This window comes from Jaculus jaculus, chromosome 9, assembly GCF_020740685.1.
Source record: "Jaculus jaculus isolate mJacJac1 chromosome 9, mJacJac1.mat.Y.cur, whole genome shotgun sequence".
NCBI lineage: Eukaryota > Metazoa > Chordata > Mammalia > Rodentia > Dipodidae > Jaculus > Jaculus jaculus.
Window position 1 is genome coordinate 27,286,778 of NC_059110.1, and position 15,407 is coordinate 27,302,184.

The 15,407-nt window shown below is 43.8% G+C and overlaps 1 protein-coding gene across 1 annotated transcript in view; it reads right to left on the reverse strand.

The window, feature by feature from the left end:
- The window catches only part of Arfgef3 (ARFGEF family member 3), a 196,172-nt gene that overhangs the window by 137,533 nt on the left and 43,232 nt on the right, over positions 1-15,407 (reverse strand). Inside the window, exon 3 of the mRNA XM_004651167.3 lies at positions 1,070-1,151. Within this exon, the coding sequence (XP_004651224.2) occupies positions 1,070-1,151 (82 nt within the window). The remainder of the gene's footprint in view (positions 1-1,069; positions 1,152-15,407) is intronic.

A 15,407-nucleotide genomic window follows, 5' to 3' on the forward strand; every position in this document is an offset into this window, starting at 1 on the left:
ATTGACAAATATCACTCAAGCATGGCTACCAGCCTCCTGTAGGCTTGGACTTCAGAGTATGTCTCTAGAAACCAAGTCACATGTAAAAGGCTCAAGTATTTACACAGCCATCACCTTTTTGTTGTTGGAATTGGAACCATTATGTTTGGTGTAAAACATACATGATCAGAACAAGAAATGTGCTCAAGCAAACTGACTTTTGTTATTAAGTCAATGTTTTTTTTTTCTTTTCTTCTCAGTCTTGCTCTAGAAACAAAATACTTGAATGCACTTATCAATCCAGCTAGAATAAAAGGCAAAACAAGGCAACTATCACATGCTGTCTCCCATGTGTGGATATAAAATCATACATATAAAAGACATAAAAATAGAAGCAAGACTCCCTGGGGGAATGAATGGGGCTAATGGGAGGAGTGAGAGGAGTGGGTGGAAGGAAGCGTGAAATGATGTGCTCAAAGTACATGATACACTTGTATGAAAACCATTCACTCTGTAGAGTGACATATGCCAATAAAATTTTCATATAAAAGTCTTTCCACTTTACCATCAGTTCTCATTACACAGAACCATATGTGGGATATATACAAGACTGAATCGATATGGACTTGGGGGTCTCTCCTAAATGGTGGGCTCTGCAAAAGCATTTTACATAGCGGAATTAACTGGGTCCCCACGCATTGATATTTGACTACAAAAGTTTAATCAGATAAAACTGGGCAGAAAGAAACTCTGGTGACTATAAGAAGATTCTGTTTCCCTCTTTGGATGTTCCCTAGTCCAATCAAATTTTTTTTTTTTTTTTTTGGTCTGGTTCTTTAAACACCTAGTATTTAAAATGTTAACAACTTCTGAAATGGGCATGGTGGGGCACCCCTTTAATCCCAGTTTCTGCAGGGTAAAGTAGAAAGATTCCTATGAATTCAAGGCCAGCTCGAGGCTACAGAGTAAGTTCTAGGTCAGTCCGGGCTAGTGTGAGAACCCACGTCCAGAAGAAAAGTGTGAACCACTTCTCTTTCAATGTCGAAGTGGCCCGTCAGTTTCTGTCAACCCATCGCGCTCAGAGCCATACCTGCATTCCGGCCAAAGCATGCTGGGCCAGCTTCACATTCTTGGATTCCAGAGCCAACTGGAGAGGCAGCAGGCATTTCTCCCTGGCAGACACAGAAAGAATGACAACATGTGAGCTTGGCAAAGTTGGCAGTCAAGTGCTGTAAGCCTTATGAACTCCCACACCCAGCACTGCACACAGCTTACAAACCGCCAAGCTACGGGCTGGAGAGTTGGCTTAGTGGATAAGGCACTTGCCTGCAAAAGCCTAAGGACTCATGTTTGACTCTCCAGGTCCTACATAAGCCAGACCCACAGTGACGCAAGCACACAAGATTGCACATTCACACAGAGGGGTGCATGTGTCTGGAATTTGACTGCAGTGGTTGGAGGCCCTGGCATGCCAATTTTCTCTTTCTCTCTCTCTCAAAAAAGCTTGCCAAGCTATGCATCAATGTGTAACGGGAGCATGGCTTCTTAAAGAGCAAATGCAATGACTTCTAATTAGTCAGCAGCATACTAACGGACACACAGTGGGTCCATGAACACCCTTTGCCATTGCCCAGGTTATTGCATTGCTTGCACTCTGTACAACTGGGATGAGAAACTCCACAGAGCACTATTGAGTTAAAGTTCTATACCTTGTGCAAAGCCTTTTTCCTACCTGGGACATAATTATATCACCACAAGCACTCTGTGTGAGCAATATAAATTACAATTCTATTCATTTGTCAGTTTCTCCCAAAACATTTCAAAAATTTCACTGCAGCCTTCATCAAGTGGTAGATCTGAGTTTTGTGGCAGGTTCAAAACAAACATACTTCCATTGCATCAATATGATCACACATCACCAGAATTGTCCAAAAAGTTACACAAATATAAACGGATATTCACAACATTGTCCAATGGGATAAACAAAGAAATAAGCAATAATGCAAAAGATGAGAAGCACCTGGATACTTTAAAGCTGAAATAAACAGAGCATTTTAGAACCTGTTAGAAATAAGCCTTGAAGAGCTGTAAAGACAAAAATATCTTTCGCTCTAAATAATTAAACAATAGACCAAGAATTTTAATCAACCCATTATTTCCCCATGGAGTTTCACTGGCACAGCAAATGAAATGTTACTTCATTTTACCAGATCCTTCCACTCCCAATTAGCCAAAACAGCTTGATTTTTTTTTTTTTTTTGGTCTGTTTATATTTTCAGCAGAAGTTGAAAGATACATTGACTTCAGAAAGTGGGGAAGCCACTTGATTGGAGAAATAAGGCTCACCGTTGTAAAACACAATGAAAGGCCAAGTTAATTGCGGCTCTGATTCCTTCCAGCCCATCCTGAAGCTCCTGGAATCTTCCACCAGCAGCATCGAAGCAAGGCAGTGAGGGAGAGTCTCCCACCCTCCTTAAAGGCAGCCACAGAGATGCGGACAGACCATCAGGATGAGTGCTTCCTTCCTAGTCCTTCTTCTCCCGTCTGCCCTCACCGGCACAATGAGACAATGCCCCTTGCTGGTTTGTGTGTGTGCTGGTACGTTTGTGTGTGTGTGTGGGGGGGGTCACGTGTGTGTGCAGGAGCATGTGTGGCGGTCAGAGGACAGCTTCAAATGCTATTCCCTAGGCACGCTGTTCTCCTCCTTTGAGACAAGGTGCATTGTTCATCTGGGGCTCACTGGTCAGGCAAGGCTCTCTGGCCAGTGAGCTTCCTGGCCCTGCCTCCCTAGTGCTGGGATTACAGAAGCATGCCAGCACACCCAGCGTTTCATGTGGGTTCTAGAGATCGGAACTCAGGTCCTAATGTTAGTGAAGCCAATAATTTACTGAAAGAGTGTCTCCCCAGGCTCCTGATGTCCACTTTTCTGTGACGATGAATACTGCAACGATTCTCCATTAGCCCTGTCCTCTGACAGATGGATGAATGGCCCATCTGCGGTCAGGAGAGCTGGATGGCTCTAACTTTGTCACTGTTATCATTATTGCCAGGCTGTCACAGTCATAAGGCAAACACGGCCCTGCAGTTGATTACAGCAGGAAGAGCCGTCTCCCAATGGTGTTTCTTTTGTCCTGTCATATCCAGTTCGTAAACTTGGAAATAGGAACTAGAAGGGTTGAGAGTAGAGTGGGGAACAATGGGCAGATGGCATGAGAACAGACGCAACATAGGCCTTCACCTGTAGGCCCCAACCGCATTTCCGTAAGGATTAAGTCATGGTGAGAGAACTTTCATTGCCAATTTGGAGTCAGATCCGACATGGAGGGCACAGTACCAGGAAGCAAGCTTGCAGATCCAAAAGCCTCACAGTTTAACAGACTGGGCCAGGAGACATCCGTTAGGTAGCTACAGGCTGAAAACAGGCATGCACTGTACATTATAGACTAAGGGCATCAGCGGGCGTGGGGGCTACAATTCGGCAGCAAAGGCCCTTCGGGAAGGGGCAATGTCTTTGTGTTCATAGGCAAATGGACATCCACATCACCCTGCCGCTGGCAGAAGTCATCTTTGCAGCTGTCACTCCACTTTGTCATCATGTCACCAACGTGACAAATGCCAGGACTGCCAGGTTGTACCATGACTCCAGGGCACTTCCTTGTCCTGCTCTTTCTGCCTGTAGTGGTCACCGGGTAGACCTGGTAGGTGGAGTTGACTCAACTGGGTTTGAGTGGAATGGGAAGGTATTCATCAGAGTAAAGGCCAGGGGCCGTATCATTCAGACCTGGAGTCCCAAGTGCTAGCCAGTTGTACAGTTTCAATCAAGATACTTAGCTTTATGGCACCCTGCCTCCCTATTTTTTTTCTCCTGAAAAATAAAAAGCATTGTAAAAGCCCATTCAGGGATGGAGAGATGGATTAGCACCTAAGGCACTTTCCAACAAAGCCAAAGGACCCAGATTTGATTCCCCTGTACTCATGTAAAACCAGATGCACAAGGTGACACTTGCATCTGGAGTTTGTTGGTAGTGGCTAGAGGCCCTGGCATGCCCATTCCCTCTATCTACTGCTCTTTCTCTTAAATAAATAAATTAATTAATTAAATAAAAAGGCAAATTCAGAGATGGGCATAGTTGTACTCACCTATAATCCCATCCCTTGGGAGGCAAAGGTGAGAGGATTACTGCAACTCTGGGGCTAGCCTTGTGTGTAGACAGGTTTCAAGGCCAACCAAGACTATATTGGGAGAGCCTATTTAAAAAACAAAAAACAAACAAACAAACAAAAAAAAAAAGACTGGGCTGGGAGATTGCTTAGTGGTTAAGAAACTTGTCTGGAAAGCCAAAGGACCCCATGTTTGATTCCCCAGGGGCCGTGTAAGCCAGATGCACAAGGTGGCACATGTGTCTGGAGTTTGTTTGCAATGGGTATAGGCCCTGGCACACCCTCTCTCTCTCTCTCATAAATTAAATTTAATTTAATTTAAACAAAAGACCAATTCTGAATGGTTTTAGCAGCACGCAGAATAAATACAGACTACAGAGCGGCAGACTTTTTCAGTGAAAAAACAAGATAATGTGAGCTGTGTATTACACATAGTCCCTGTCTTAACTAGTCAACTTTGATATAGATAACAGCAGCCATATACAATAAGTAAATCAGTGAGCACGGTCATGTTCCAATAAAACTTTATTTATAAAAGACAGCTAACAGGTCTGATCTGACCTATAGGCTTCTGCTTGCTCAGCCTTAAAACAGATAAAATGCCCAACACATATCATGACACTCGACGTAGGATACGTGTATCCAGAAAGACTTTGCCTAGAACATTAGGATAATGGCCTTGGGAGGGTTGTGTTTTGCTTTTTTTTTTGAAAAATTATCTCTCTCTAGAAAATCAATGCTTTGTAAAAAATATAACCATAGGCAAAGATTTCATCTGGGCACTAAAACAAGGCCCTCTATCCATGTAACTATCCATTGAACTGATGGTTAGTGCCTACTATGTGCCCAGCACCATGTTGGATGCTGGGGAAGGCCCAACAAGGAACAGGAGAGAAGCAAGAGCAAGAGGTACCTGGGAGAAAAGACTTGATTATTGGTACTTCTTGGTTCTATATGTAGTTGTATCTGCCACTACACCTTTAAAACAGGCCTCCATATCCCTGCCTCATATCTGAGAAAGGCTTCAGGGTTTTATAGCCTGCCCAAGGCCATCCAGCCAAAAATGCATGGGAGACAATACAAATCCAAATACATCTTTCACCCAAAACAGTGTCCCTCCGAAGCAGGATTTTAACCCCAGGCTGAGGGAGCTGGAGTTTGTCTGTAGTGGCAAGAAGCCCTGGCGTTTTTCTCACTCTGATGTGTTTCTCTCTCTCTATCTGTGTCTTTTTCAGATAAATAAAAATATTTTAAAAAAATCACTAACAGCCAAGTGTGTTGGCTCAGGACCCACATGAAAAAAGTCAGTAATGGGTTGGAGCCATGCTTAGTGGTTAAGGTGCTTGCCTGCGAAGCCAAATGACCCAGGTTTGATTTCCCAGGACCTATGTAAGCCAGATGCACAAGGGGGTGCACACATCTGGAGTACATTTGCAATGGCTGGAGGCTCTGGTGTGTCCATCTCTCTCTCTACCTGCCTATTTCTCTCTCTATCTCTCTTTCTCTCTCAAATAAATAAAAAATAAAGCATTTTAAAAAATCAATAGCCACCAGGCATGGTGGCATTTACCTACAGTCCCAGTGCTAGAGAGGCAAAGACGGGGTTTGCTGGCTGAATTGGTGAGCTCTAGGTTCAGTTTAAGACTGCTTCAAAAACCAAGGTGGGGGGCTGGAGAGATGGCTTAGCGGTTAAGCGCTTCCCTGTGAAGCCTAAGGACCCCGGTTTGAGGCTCGGTTCCCCAGGACCCACGTTAGCCAGATGCACAAGGGGGCGCACGCGTCTGGAATTCGTTTGCAGAGGCCTGAAGCCCTGGCACGCCCATTCTCTCTCTCTCCCTCTATCTGTCTTTCTCTCTGTGTCTGTTACTCTCAAGTAAATAAATAATTAATTAAAAAAAAACCAAGGTGGGTGAGTTGGACAGATAATTCCGTGATTAAGAGCACTTTCTGTGCATGCACTAGAACCTGAGGAGGCCTGAAAAACTGCTTGAGTTCCATCCCCAGGACCTAGACAAACAGCTGGGCATGGCCATCCAAATCTGTTACCTCAGTCCCACAGGGATGGAGAACCAAGACTCACTGTAGCTCACAAAAAACAGCAAGCTCTGGGATTGATAAGACTCTGACTCAAATAAAAATGGGTTAAAGAGGGCTGGAGAGATGGCTTAGCGGTTAAGCACTTGCCTGTGAAGTCTAAGGACCCTGGTTCGAGGCTCGATTCCCCAGGACCCACGTTAGCCAGATGCACAAGGGGGCGCACACGTCTGGAGTTCGTTTGCAGTGGCTGGAGGCCCTGGCGTGCCCATTCTGTCTCTATCTATCTGCCTCTTTCTCTCTCTGTCACTCTCAAATAAATAAATAAAAATATTTTTAAAAAAATGGGTTAAAGAGCAATTGAACAGGATGCCTTACTTTTCACTCTGGTCATCACAGACCAGTGTACCTCACCCCATTTAAGTGCATAAAGTGCTGTGTGGGCACATACATGTGAATAACACACACACATACACACACACACCCCACAGGTGAAAAAATGCATGAGAAAGACACTTGATGTCAACCTCTGGTCTCCACACCTATGCACACACACATAAACAGACATATGCACACACTACACACACACACACACACACACACACACACACACACATACATATGCAAAAATTCTGGCATGAAAGGGGAGGATATGGGGGAATATCTTCAAAGCACACTATATAACTGCAAGAAAATATCCTCACCTGGCTGTGGTGGTGCAAGCCTTTAATCCCAGCACTCGGGAGGCAGAAGTAGGAGGATCGCCATGAGTTTGAGGCCACCCTGAAACTCCATAGTGAATTCCAGGTCAGCCTGAGCTAGAGTAAGACCCTACTTCAGGAAACAAAACAAAAATAAATATAAATAAATAAATAAAGATAGAAAGGAAGGAAGGAAGGAAGGAAGGAAGGAAGGAAGGAAGGAAGGAAGGAAGAAAGAAAATATCCTCATGAACCCAGCACCGTGTATAATGGATATAGACTGTAGTGGTTTGAATGTATGGCCTCAGAGACTCTGGTGTTGCATTAAGATCAAGTCTGCAGCTGAGCCTAGCAGGCACATGTATGGCTGCGGATGGACCTGAGTCCAGCCCTAAGGAGTATGGGAAGCAATTTGGAGCTCTGGCTGTTTGTGCTTTTTGGTGTTTGCTGGCTTTTTGGTGGCGTTTCTCTGCTTGGATCTGTGGGAATGAGCCAGCTTCTTCTGCCATTGCGGGTGTTTCCCTGGAATTCATAAGCCTGAGGTCAACACTTTCCTCTTATAAGTAGCTCCTGGTTGGATGTTTGTCCAGCAAGGAGAAGGTGACTGCAACATATTCCAAGTAAAAACTTTAATTAAAAATAAATAGGGCTGGAGAGATGGCTTAGCGGTTAAGCGCTTGCCTGTGAAGCCTAAGGACCCCGGTTCGAAGCTCGATTCCCCAGGACCCACGTTAGCCAGATGCACAAGGGGGCGCAAGCATCTGGAGTTTGTTTGCAGTGGCTGGAGGCCCTGGCGTGCCCATGCTCTCTCTCTCTCTCTCTCTATCTGCCTCTTTCTCTCTGTGTCTGTTGCTCTCAAATAAATAAAAATAAACAAAAAAATTTAAAAATAAATAAATAAATAGAAAAGGAAAATTCTAGCAAAACACTTTCTTCTTGAAGCAGGGCACATTTTCCAGGGGACTCCTGTGCTGTCCTACACCAATTCCACAGGAATCCCAAGTTCACTCCTGGCCTGAGGAGAGAGGATGCTGTCTGATCTGAAAGGACCCTCCAGGTTTGACGGATCACAGGGTTCTGCTGCCAACAGGGCTGGACTTAGGGTTCTGCCAGGCAGCCTCTGGCATGGTATGACACTGAACTGGGCACATAGGTCGCTTCCCAGGTTCCTGAGTGTGTGAGCACATGCTTGTGTGTGCATACCAGAAGTGGGGGGTCTCTCAGCCACTCCCACCTGACAGCCCTGAGAGCAGGAAAGGAACCTATGCAGACGTCAACAGAACTGAAAGGCATCACTAATCGATTATCGTATCTACCTATCATAAACCTCTCCTCTCTTTTTTTAACCAAGCACGTGTGCCCATGTGCATGTGTGTGTCTGGGCAATGTTTGGGTACAGGCATGCCGAGGCCAGAGAACACCTCTGCTGTCATTCACAGTCACAGTGTCTACCTTCTTTGAGACAGGGTCTCTGACTGGCCTGGAACTCATTGATTAGTCTAGACTGAATGACCACCAGGCCCCCAGGGATCTCTCTCTGTTCACCTTCCCAGGGCTGGCATTGACAGGTGTATACTTCCATGCCCAGCATTTTAAGTGGGGCTCAAACTCCAGTTGTCATGCTTGTAAGGTACGAACTTGACCCACTGAGCTATCTTCCCAGACCCTCAAAAGCGATTTTAATGAGGCCTTTTAATTCAGGCTCAGGATGAGATTGGAAATGAAGATGCAACATGGTAAACCCGTGGTCCCCTTGCAGTTACTGCTTAGGAATACATCATCTTTTGATCTTTCTAAACATGGTCTCACTGGGAGAAGGGCATAGGAAAACCAACATTCAATTACATTTAGTAACTTTTTGTTTATGCGCAGGCACGTGCAAATTCATTTTTGCCTAATTGACTAAAACAGTGGCTTCAGGCTTCATGTCTTGACATGTCATTATTTCCTGAAGAATAATTAGCAACAACTCATGTACATGTGGAAGCCATTATCCAGTGACACGGTGTCTGGTCATGTCAAGGAGAATGAACCTGTTTGCTTAAGTGCCCTGTCACACTTCACAGACCAGCTTTATTGGACTGGAAGACGACAGAGGGCAAAGGGACATTTAAAAACAGGTGACTAAGGGGAGAATTAGGACTTGCCAGTAATTATCTACTGCCCTCAACACAAATATGAACTTGGAGTAAATTCTGATATGTTTACTTTTTTAAATTATTTATTTATTTGAGAGCTACAGACAAAGAAAAAAAGAGGCAGATACAGAGAGAGGGAGAATGGGAGCTCCAGGGCTTCCAGTCACTGCAAATGAACTCCAGACACATGCGCCCCCTTGTGCATCTGGCTAATGTGAGTTCTGGGGAATCGAGCCTCGAACTGGGGTCCTTAGGCTTCACAGGCAAGTGCTTAACCGCTAAGCCATCTCTCCAGCCCAAATTCTGATATATTTCTGTGCTGGACTGATTTCCTTCGATGCACCAGGTAGGGAGGAGGATCAGGACCCCTTCCCTCTGTAAGGAGTGCTTATACTCCAACTCAAGCCATTTACGAAGTCACTATGGGGTAATTTATGTCTCTGACTGGAATAAGTGGCTTATGTGTTCAATGTGTCATGCTACACATGTTTATTTATACTTATTATTCTGTTTAATTATGCTTAAAAGTCCAGATTTGCTATGGTTTGAACACATTTCTCCCCCCACTGAAACTCACAGCAGAGTTTAGTTCCTGTTGTAGTTTGAACGTAAAATGCCCCCATAGATTCACGTGTGTGAATCCTTAATCCCCAGTGGGTGGTGCTGTAGAGAAGGTTGTGGGACCTTTAGAAGCTGGAGGCTCACGGGAGGACAAGTGTCACCGGGGACAGATTTGAGGCTACATAGTCCAGCCCTCCTGGCAGTTCCTCTCTACTTCCTCTGCTGATGTGGAGATATGAGGCAGCTTTCTACTCCTTTCACGCCTTCCTGGACGTGATGGCTCCGACCTTCTGGAACTGTAAGCCAACATTAACTCTCTCCTCCTTAAGTGGCTTATGGGGTCAGATATTTTGTTCCAGCAGCCGGAAAGTAACCGATATGGACCGCAGAGCAGCTGTGTTGGGCTGTGAGGAGGAGCAGAACGTGTTCGGGTCACGGGGGCAAAGCCATGCCGAGGGGATTGATGACATCTCTCAGGAGAAAGACCTTGTTTTCTCGGGCCTGAATGAGTTACTGTAAGTGAGGGTTACTGACAAAGCAAATTCCCACTCACATTCTGTCTTCTGTAGGCACTCACTTGGCCTTGCACTTTCTAGCCATCCTGGAAGCCTGTGCTAGGTTTTAAGGAGATGCCAATGTCTTGATCTTGGAATTCCTGGCCATGAGACAAAACAAACATCTTTTCTTCCCAAACTACCCATTCGCAGGTATTCTATGATACCAACAGAAAATGAACTAAGATAAGGTTTAACACACCAAAAATGAAACTAAAAGAAATGAGGTCACTTTCCCAGGGCCATAGACTTATAAGTGACAGAATTATGAATTTAAATGAGATCATATTCTCCAAAAAACATGTCCTCAAGCCTACCTCACACGCTTATGCCAGTAGATGTACCATCTGTGGAAGTGGGTGGCATGCTACTTTAAAACAGCAATGCAAATGACCCTGAGTTAGCAATGCAGACAGGCGTCAACAGTGTGTTTATGTGTCACGATGTGATGTTATGAGAAGCTATAACCAATTTGGAAGAGTGAAAAAGAATGATTAGCTACTGGGCTTCAGGCATAACCGACATTTTTGCCAATTGTCATGACCTTTCCTAGCTGGAGTACTGGGTTTTCAACCTCTCTGATGTGACACTCAGGATGTTACCATAATGATTATGAATATAGGTGCTTCCTACAGTTTGTACCAACACTGATGGATTTTCATTGGTTAAGCTTTTACCAATTCCACTGAGCCAACTGGAACAAAATTGCTTCTCCAATTTGCTTTCTCTAGAGAAAAGTTAAAGCATTTCTATTTTATTACTTTTTTATTGAAATTGTTCTTTGGCCAGTGTCAATGTGTTCCTTTTGGATTTAAAATTAAGACTAAATTCACTTGCCAGGAACTGGTTTTTAGTCCTTAGGAATAAGACAAGAGCAACAAGAAATCCATTTTTCTTAGCAAGCCTACTGCAAGTATGAAGTTGTCTTTTTAAAAAGTGAGAACAAGGTTAAGCATTAGTAATTTTAGATGATTCAATCTAGTACAGAAAATCTTTAAAAAAATACAGTCATGCCCATATTTTACCTCATATTATAAACTGTTATTATCTATCATTTTCTTATATAAGGTTTACATATACTTTAAAAATATCCATATGTGTAAAAGGATATACAGTATTGTGAATACATTAGGGTTCCTAAGAGAGAACTTAGTTGACTTTTGGCAATGGGCATTGTCAAGTAGTGCATGGGAGGCCTTTCCATCCTTTCCTTTTTCTTTCTTGTTTTCCTCTTTTCTTTCTTTTCCTTTCCTTCCCTTCCCCTGTCCTTTCCTTTCTTCCTTTTTTCCCATTTATCCCTCCCTTTCTTTTCTAGTTTGCTCCTTAAAAAAATACTTGATTTGTACCTTTTTTTTTTTTTTTTTTAGGCAGTCTCACTCTAGCCCAGATTGACCCAGAACGCACTATGTAATCCAGGCTGGCCTCTAACTCATGGCAACCTTCCTGCTTTAGACTTCTGAGTGCTGAGATGTAAGTGTGAGCCACCCCAGTGAGATTCAAAATTCAATTATCTGAAGAAGCCTAGCTCTCTGGAAGCAGCTGGAAACCTTTGCTAGGATTCAAGGAGATGCAGGTGCGGTGTAGAGTGAGTAGGCCAGATCTATGTTTCCTAGCTCCACATCTCAGCTTAGAGATATTTAATCAACCATGTTTATAGCTGCTTAGTTCATAATAGCTAAGAACTGGAACCAACCCAGGTGCCCATCATTGGACGCATGGATAACCAAGATGACAGAATTCTACTCAGCAGTAAGAAAAAGTAACAATGAAATTTGTAGAAAAATGGTGGAACTTGGAACAGATCATGCAGTCACAGAGAGACAACCATTGCATGATCTCACTCATCTGCGGCTCCTAACCTGGGTCAGCCCGAGTGGCTGACATACCTGAATGGCATCTCAGGGCTTAGGCAATAGGGAGGGTAGGACTTGGGGGAAGGGGAAGGGGCACACAAAACTGAACCCAAATTGAACTGGTACCATAGAATCCTATATCCTGGAAGACTAAAAAGTTGAACCCTTAACAAGATCTTAGGGGGAACACCTGAATCAAAGGGCCCTGGAGAGAGGGTGAGATGAAGCCTAACCTGAAAGTTCTCCTGTTTCTTTCTCTTTCTTTTTTTCCTGTCTTTTTCTTTTCCCTTGGTGCTGGCCTGTAATTCCCAGTACCAGGAGGCAGTTAACACCTTCAACGAGCTGCTGATGGAAGAGACATACGAGGTCTCCCAAAACAAATAAGACAGACTTCTGTCAGAGCACTTGATTACCCACCAGAGGTTAATGGTAAGATCTTACTGCTGAAGACACCATATGCTGCTGGCGTGGACCATGGAGAGACCTGGTTGGGATCTGGAAGAGAGCCAGTCCTCATCCCCAGACAATTAGCCCATCTGGAGCTGTAAGACACTACATGAGCTACTGAGGGAAAGTGGCCACCATCTATCCAAGCAACTTAAAGTCTAATCTACTCAGAAGCAAGCAACCTGACGTGATGCTCACTCAAGTGCAATAGTGACACACAGCCATGGTGGGTAACCAACTGTTCTTGGATTGGCTAAGGGATCCACTCAGTGGAAGAGAACCCATTGCTGGAACTGGGAAACAAGTGAGAATCATATCTAAATAACGATTTTGTTTTCCATTGTCAACCTCCCACTAACCATGACCTATAGGCGGGTCTACACCCTTTAAATTCTCTCTAAATTAATAATGGTTATCCTATTTAACCAGTGCTGATTTCACTCTCCGACAGAGAATCTGTTTCTGTTTTTCAAATGGGTGCTGGATCTGAGATAAGCGACCCAGTGACTTCAGCCTGGCCCCAGATGAAATCACAGAGGAATGGGGGAAATGAGCAAAAGTGTTGCTTTTTCAGTGAACCTGATGTCAGCACAAGGATGAAGGAGACAGACACTGAGGACACTCAGCACCTACTAAAGCAGAGATCCAGAGGCTCCCAAAAGCTCATCATTGAAGCCGACTTAAAACGTACCCGTGACTCAGGGAATTTTGCAGACGAGGGGGCAGAAGGATTGTTAGAGCCACAAGCTGGGACATTATGCACAGAGACATTGCTTTTCCCCCATAACTGACTGCTGCCCCTACAATGCATGACCCACAATCCCTATGGGGTTGACCTTCATCCCTAATGAGGAGGGCCTCTGAGGAAAAGTGGCAGGGAGGAGGGAAAGGATGGTACCAACACGTGCTGTTTACATACTAAGTATGCCCATAGCTAATAAAAATAATTTTTAAAAAATCTCAGCTGGGCATGGTGGCACACGCCTTTAATCCCAGCACTCGGGAGGCAGAGGTAGGAGGATCGCCATGAGTTCAAGGCCACTCTGAGACTACAGAGTTAATTCCAGGTCAGCCTGGACCAGAGTGAGACCCTACCTCGGAAAAAAAAAAAAAAATACTAAAGAAAATATTTGTGTGTGTGTATAGTAGACGTGATATGGGGTATGTCTGTGTGTGCATGTGCCCAGATGCAGCACCCCATGGGCCTGGGAAGGCCAGAGGAGATTGTGGGGATCCCTTTCCATTGCTCATCTACTTGCTTCCTTGAGGCAGAGTCTCTTACTGATTTTTGAGCTTTGGCGGTTTGGTGGTTTGGTGATGCCCAGAACATCTCCAGTACCTGCTCCTCACAAGACATGTGTGGATATGCCCAGTTATCTACCAGGGTTCTGGGGAATGGACCTCAGGGGTCTCAGATCCCCCCAGACAACCATGCTTGTGCAGGAAGCACTCTTTAACTGCTGAGCCATCTCTCCAGCCCTGACGAAAACAGTCTTAAAGCCACGAAGTCTGGGTTCTCTGCAAAACGACCAACACAGCCATTTCTTCCCCTGTTCATCTCAAAGGGTTACGTGTACGTATGCCAATGGGACATGAGTTATGAACTCACTATCTTCCATTTCTTTCCGAAATTTGCAACAACTGTCCAAGCATTCTCTATAGCAAGCAGACCTGCCGCTCTGCACAAAAAGAAAACCTGGGTACATAATAGGTTGATATTGTTTATATGTAAGTACAATGATTGTGATGGGGAGGTAATATGATGGAGAATGGAATTTCAAAGGGGAAAGTGGGGGGAAGGGAGGGAATTACCACAGGATATTTTTTTATAATCATGGAAAATGCTAATAAACATTAAAAAAAAAAAAGAAAACCTCTGCTCACTATGGGCTTACGATGCTGACAGATCTGTTTTATGAAGAAAGGACAATTGCTTGTGAAAATGCAAGCTCAGCCATCAGCTGAAGATTTTTCAATGCTGGGTTTTTATCTCTTCTATTTGAATTCTAAATCTAAAAACAGCTGCAAACTAACAACAACAAAAAAAAGAATTCAACATAAGTACAAAACTGTTATCACTTAATATTCTAATATTTTAAGAAAATATGAAACAGTATAGGTCAAGAAGAAATTTTAAAATGGAGAATAAATTTTTTATTCATTTTTGGAAAAATTAGTGATAGTTTGACATTTTTACCTGAGAGCTGTTATTATCAATATTAATACTTATACATAAGGTATAAATAATCAGAGAGGAAAAGCTATTTTTTTATATTTTTGGGAAAAGTTGATATGAAGTCCACTTTAAATGCTATAAAAAAAGTTATTCTAGAATTCATTTTTTAAACAAATATTGAGCATCTGCCAGTCTGAACTTAACACTGAGTATAGGACAGAAGCAAAATAGGGATTGTTCCTAAGAGAGGAGCAAGAGTTCATTCACCCTCTAAAACCAATAAAGGTAAAATAACTGAGAAGCATCATCAAAGCCATCTAAGGGTTGGCTGAGCCTGTAATGATGAACAGGTGACCCCTCTGTGCACTGGACATAGCACGTCATGTTGGCTCCATTTACTTTTTCCCCTCTGGGCCAGACATTCTGTCACTTCCAGTGAGAGGACTGATAAAATGGAGAATGACAGAAGTCCACTTATTACATTCTTTAGTGTGCCAGCCTCTGTGCTAAGGGCTTAGGCAGTTTCTCCCATTGACTAACTCTCACTACAAACCAATGAACAAGGACAAAAGTTGCCAGCACTTAATACTGAAGGAATTGAAGGGAAGAAAGAAAATCCATGTGTAGATTCCTAAGGGTGCACTCCAGGGCAGTAGAAGGCTTACAGTTTGTTAATGTCAGTGAGGGCTAGGTGAAGTACTTTCCACAGAGCAAGCAGGTAAAAGATCTTTTATGAAGAAACTACTTTCTAGCTGGGCATGGTGGCACATGTTTTTAATCCCAGCACTGGGAGGCAGATGTAG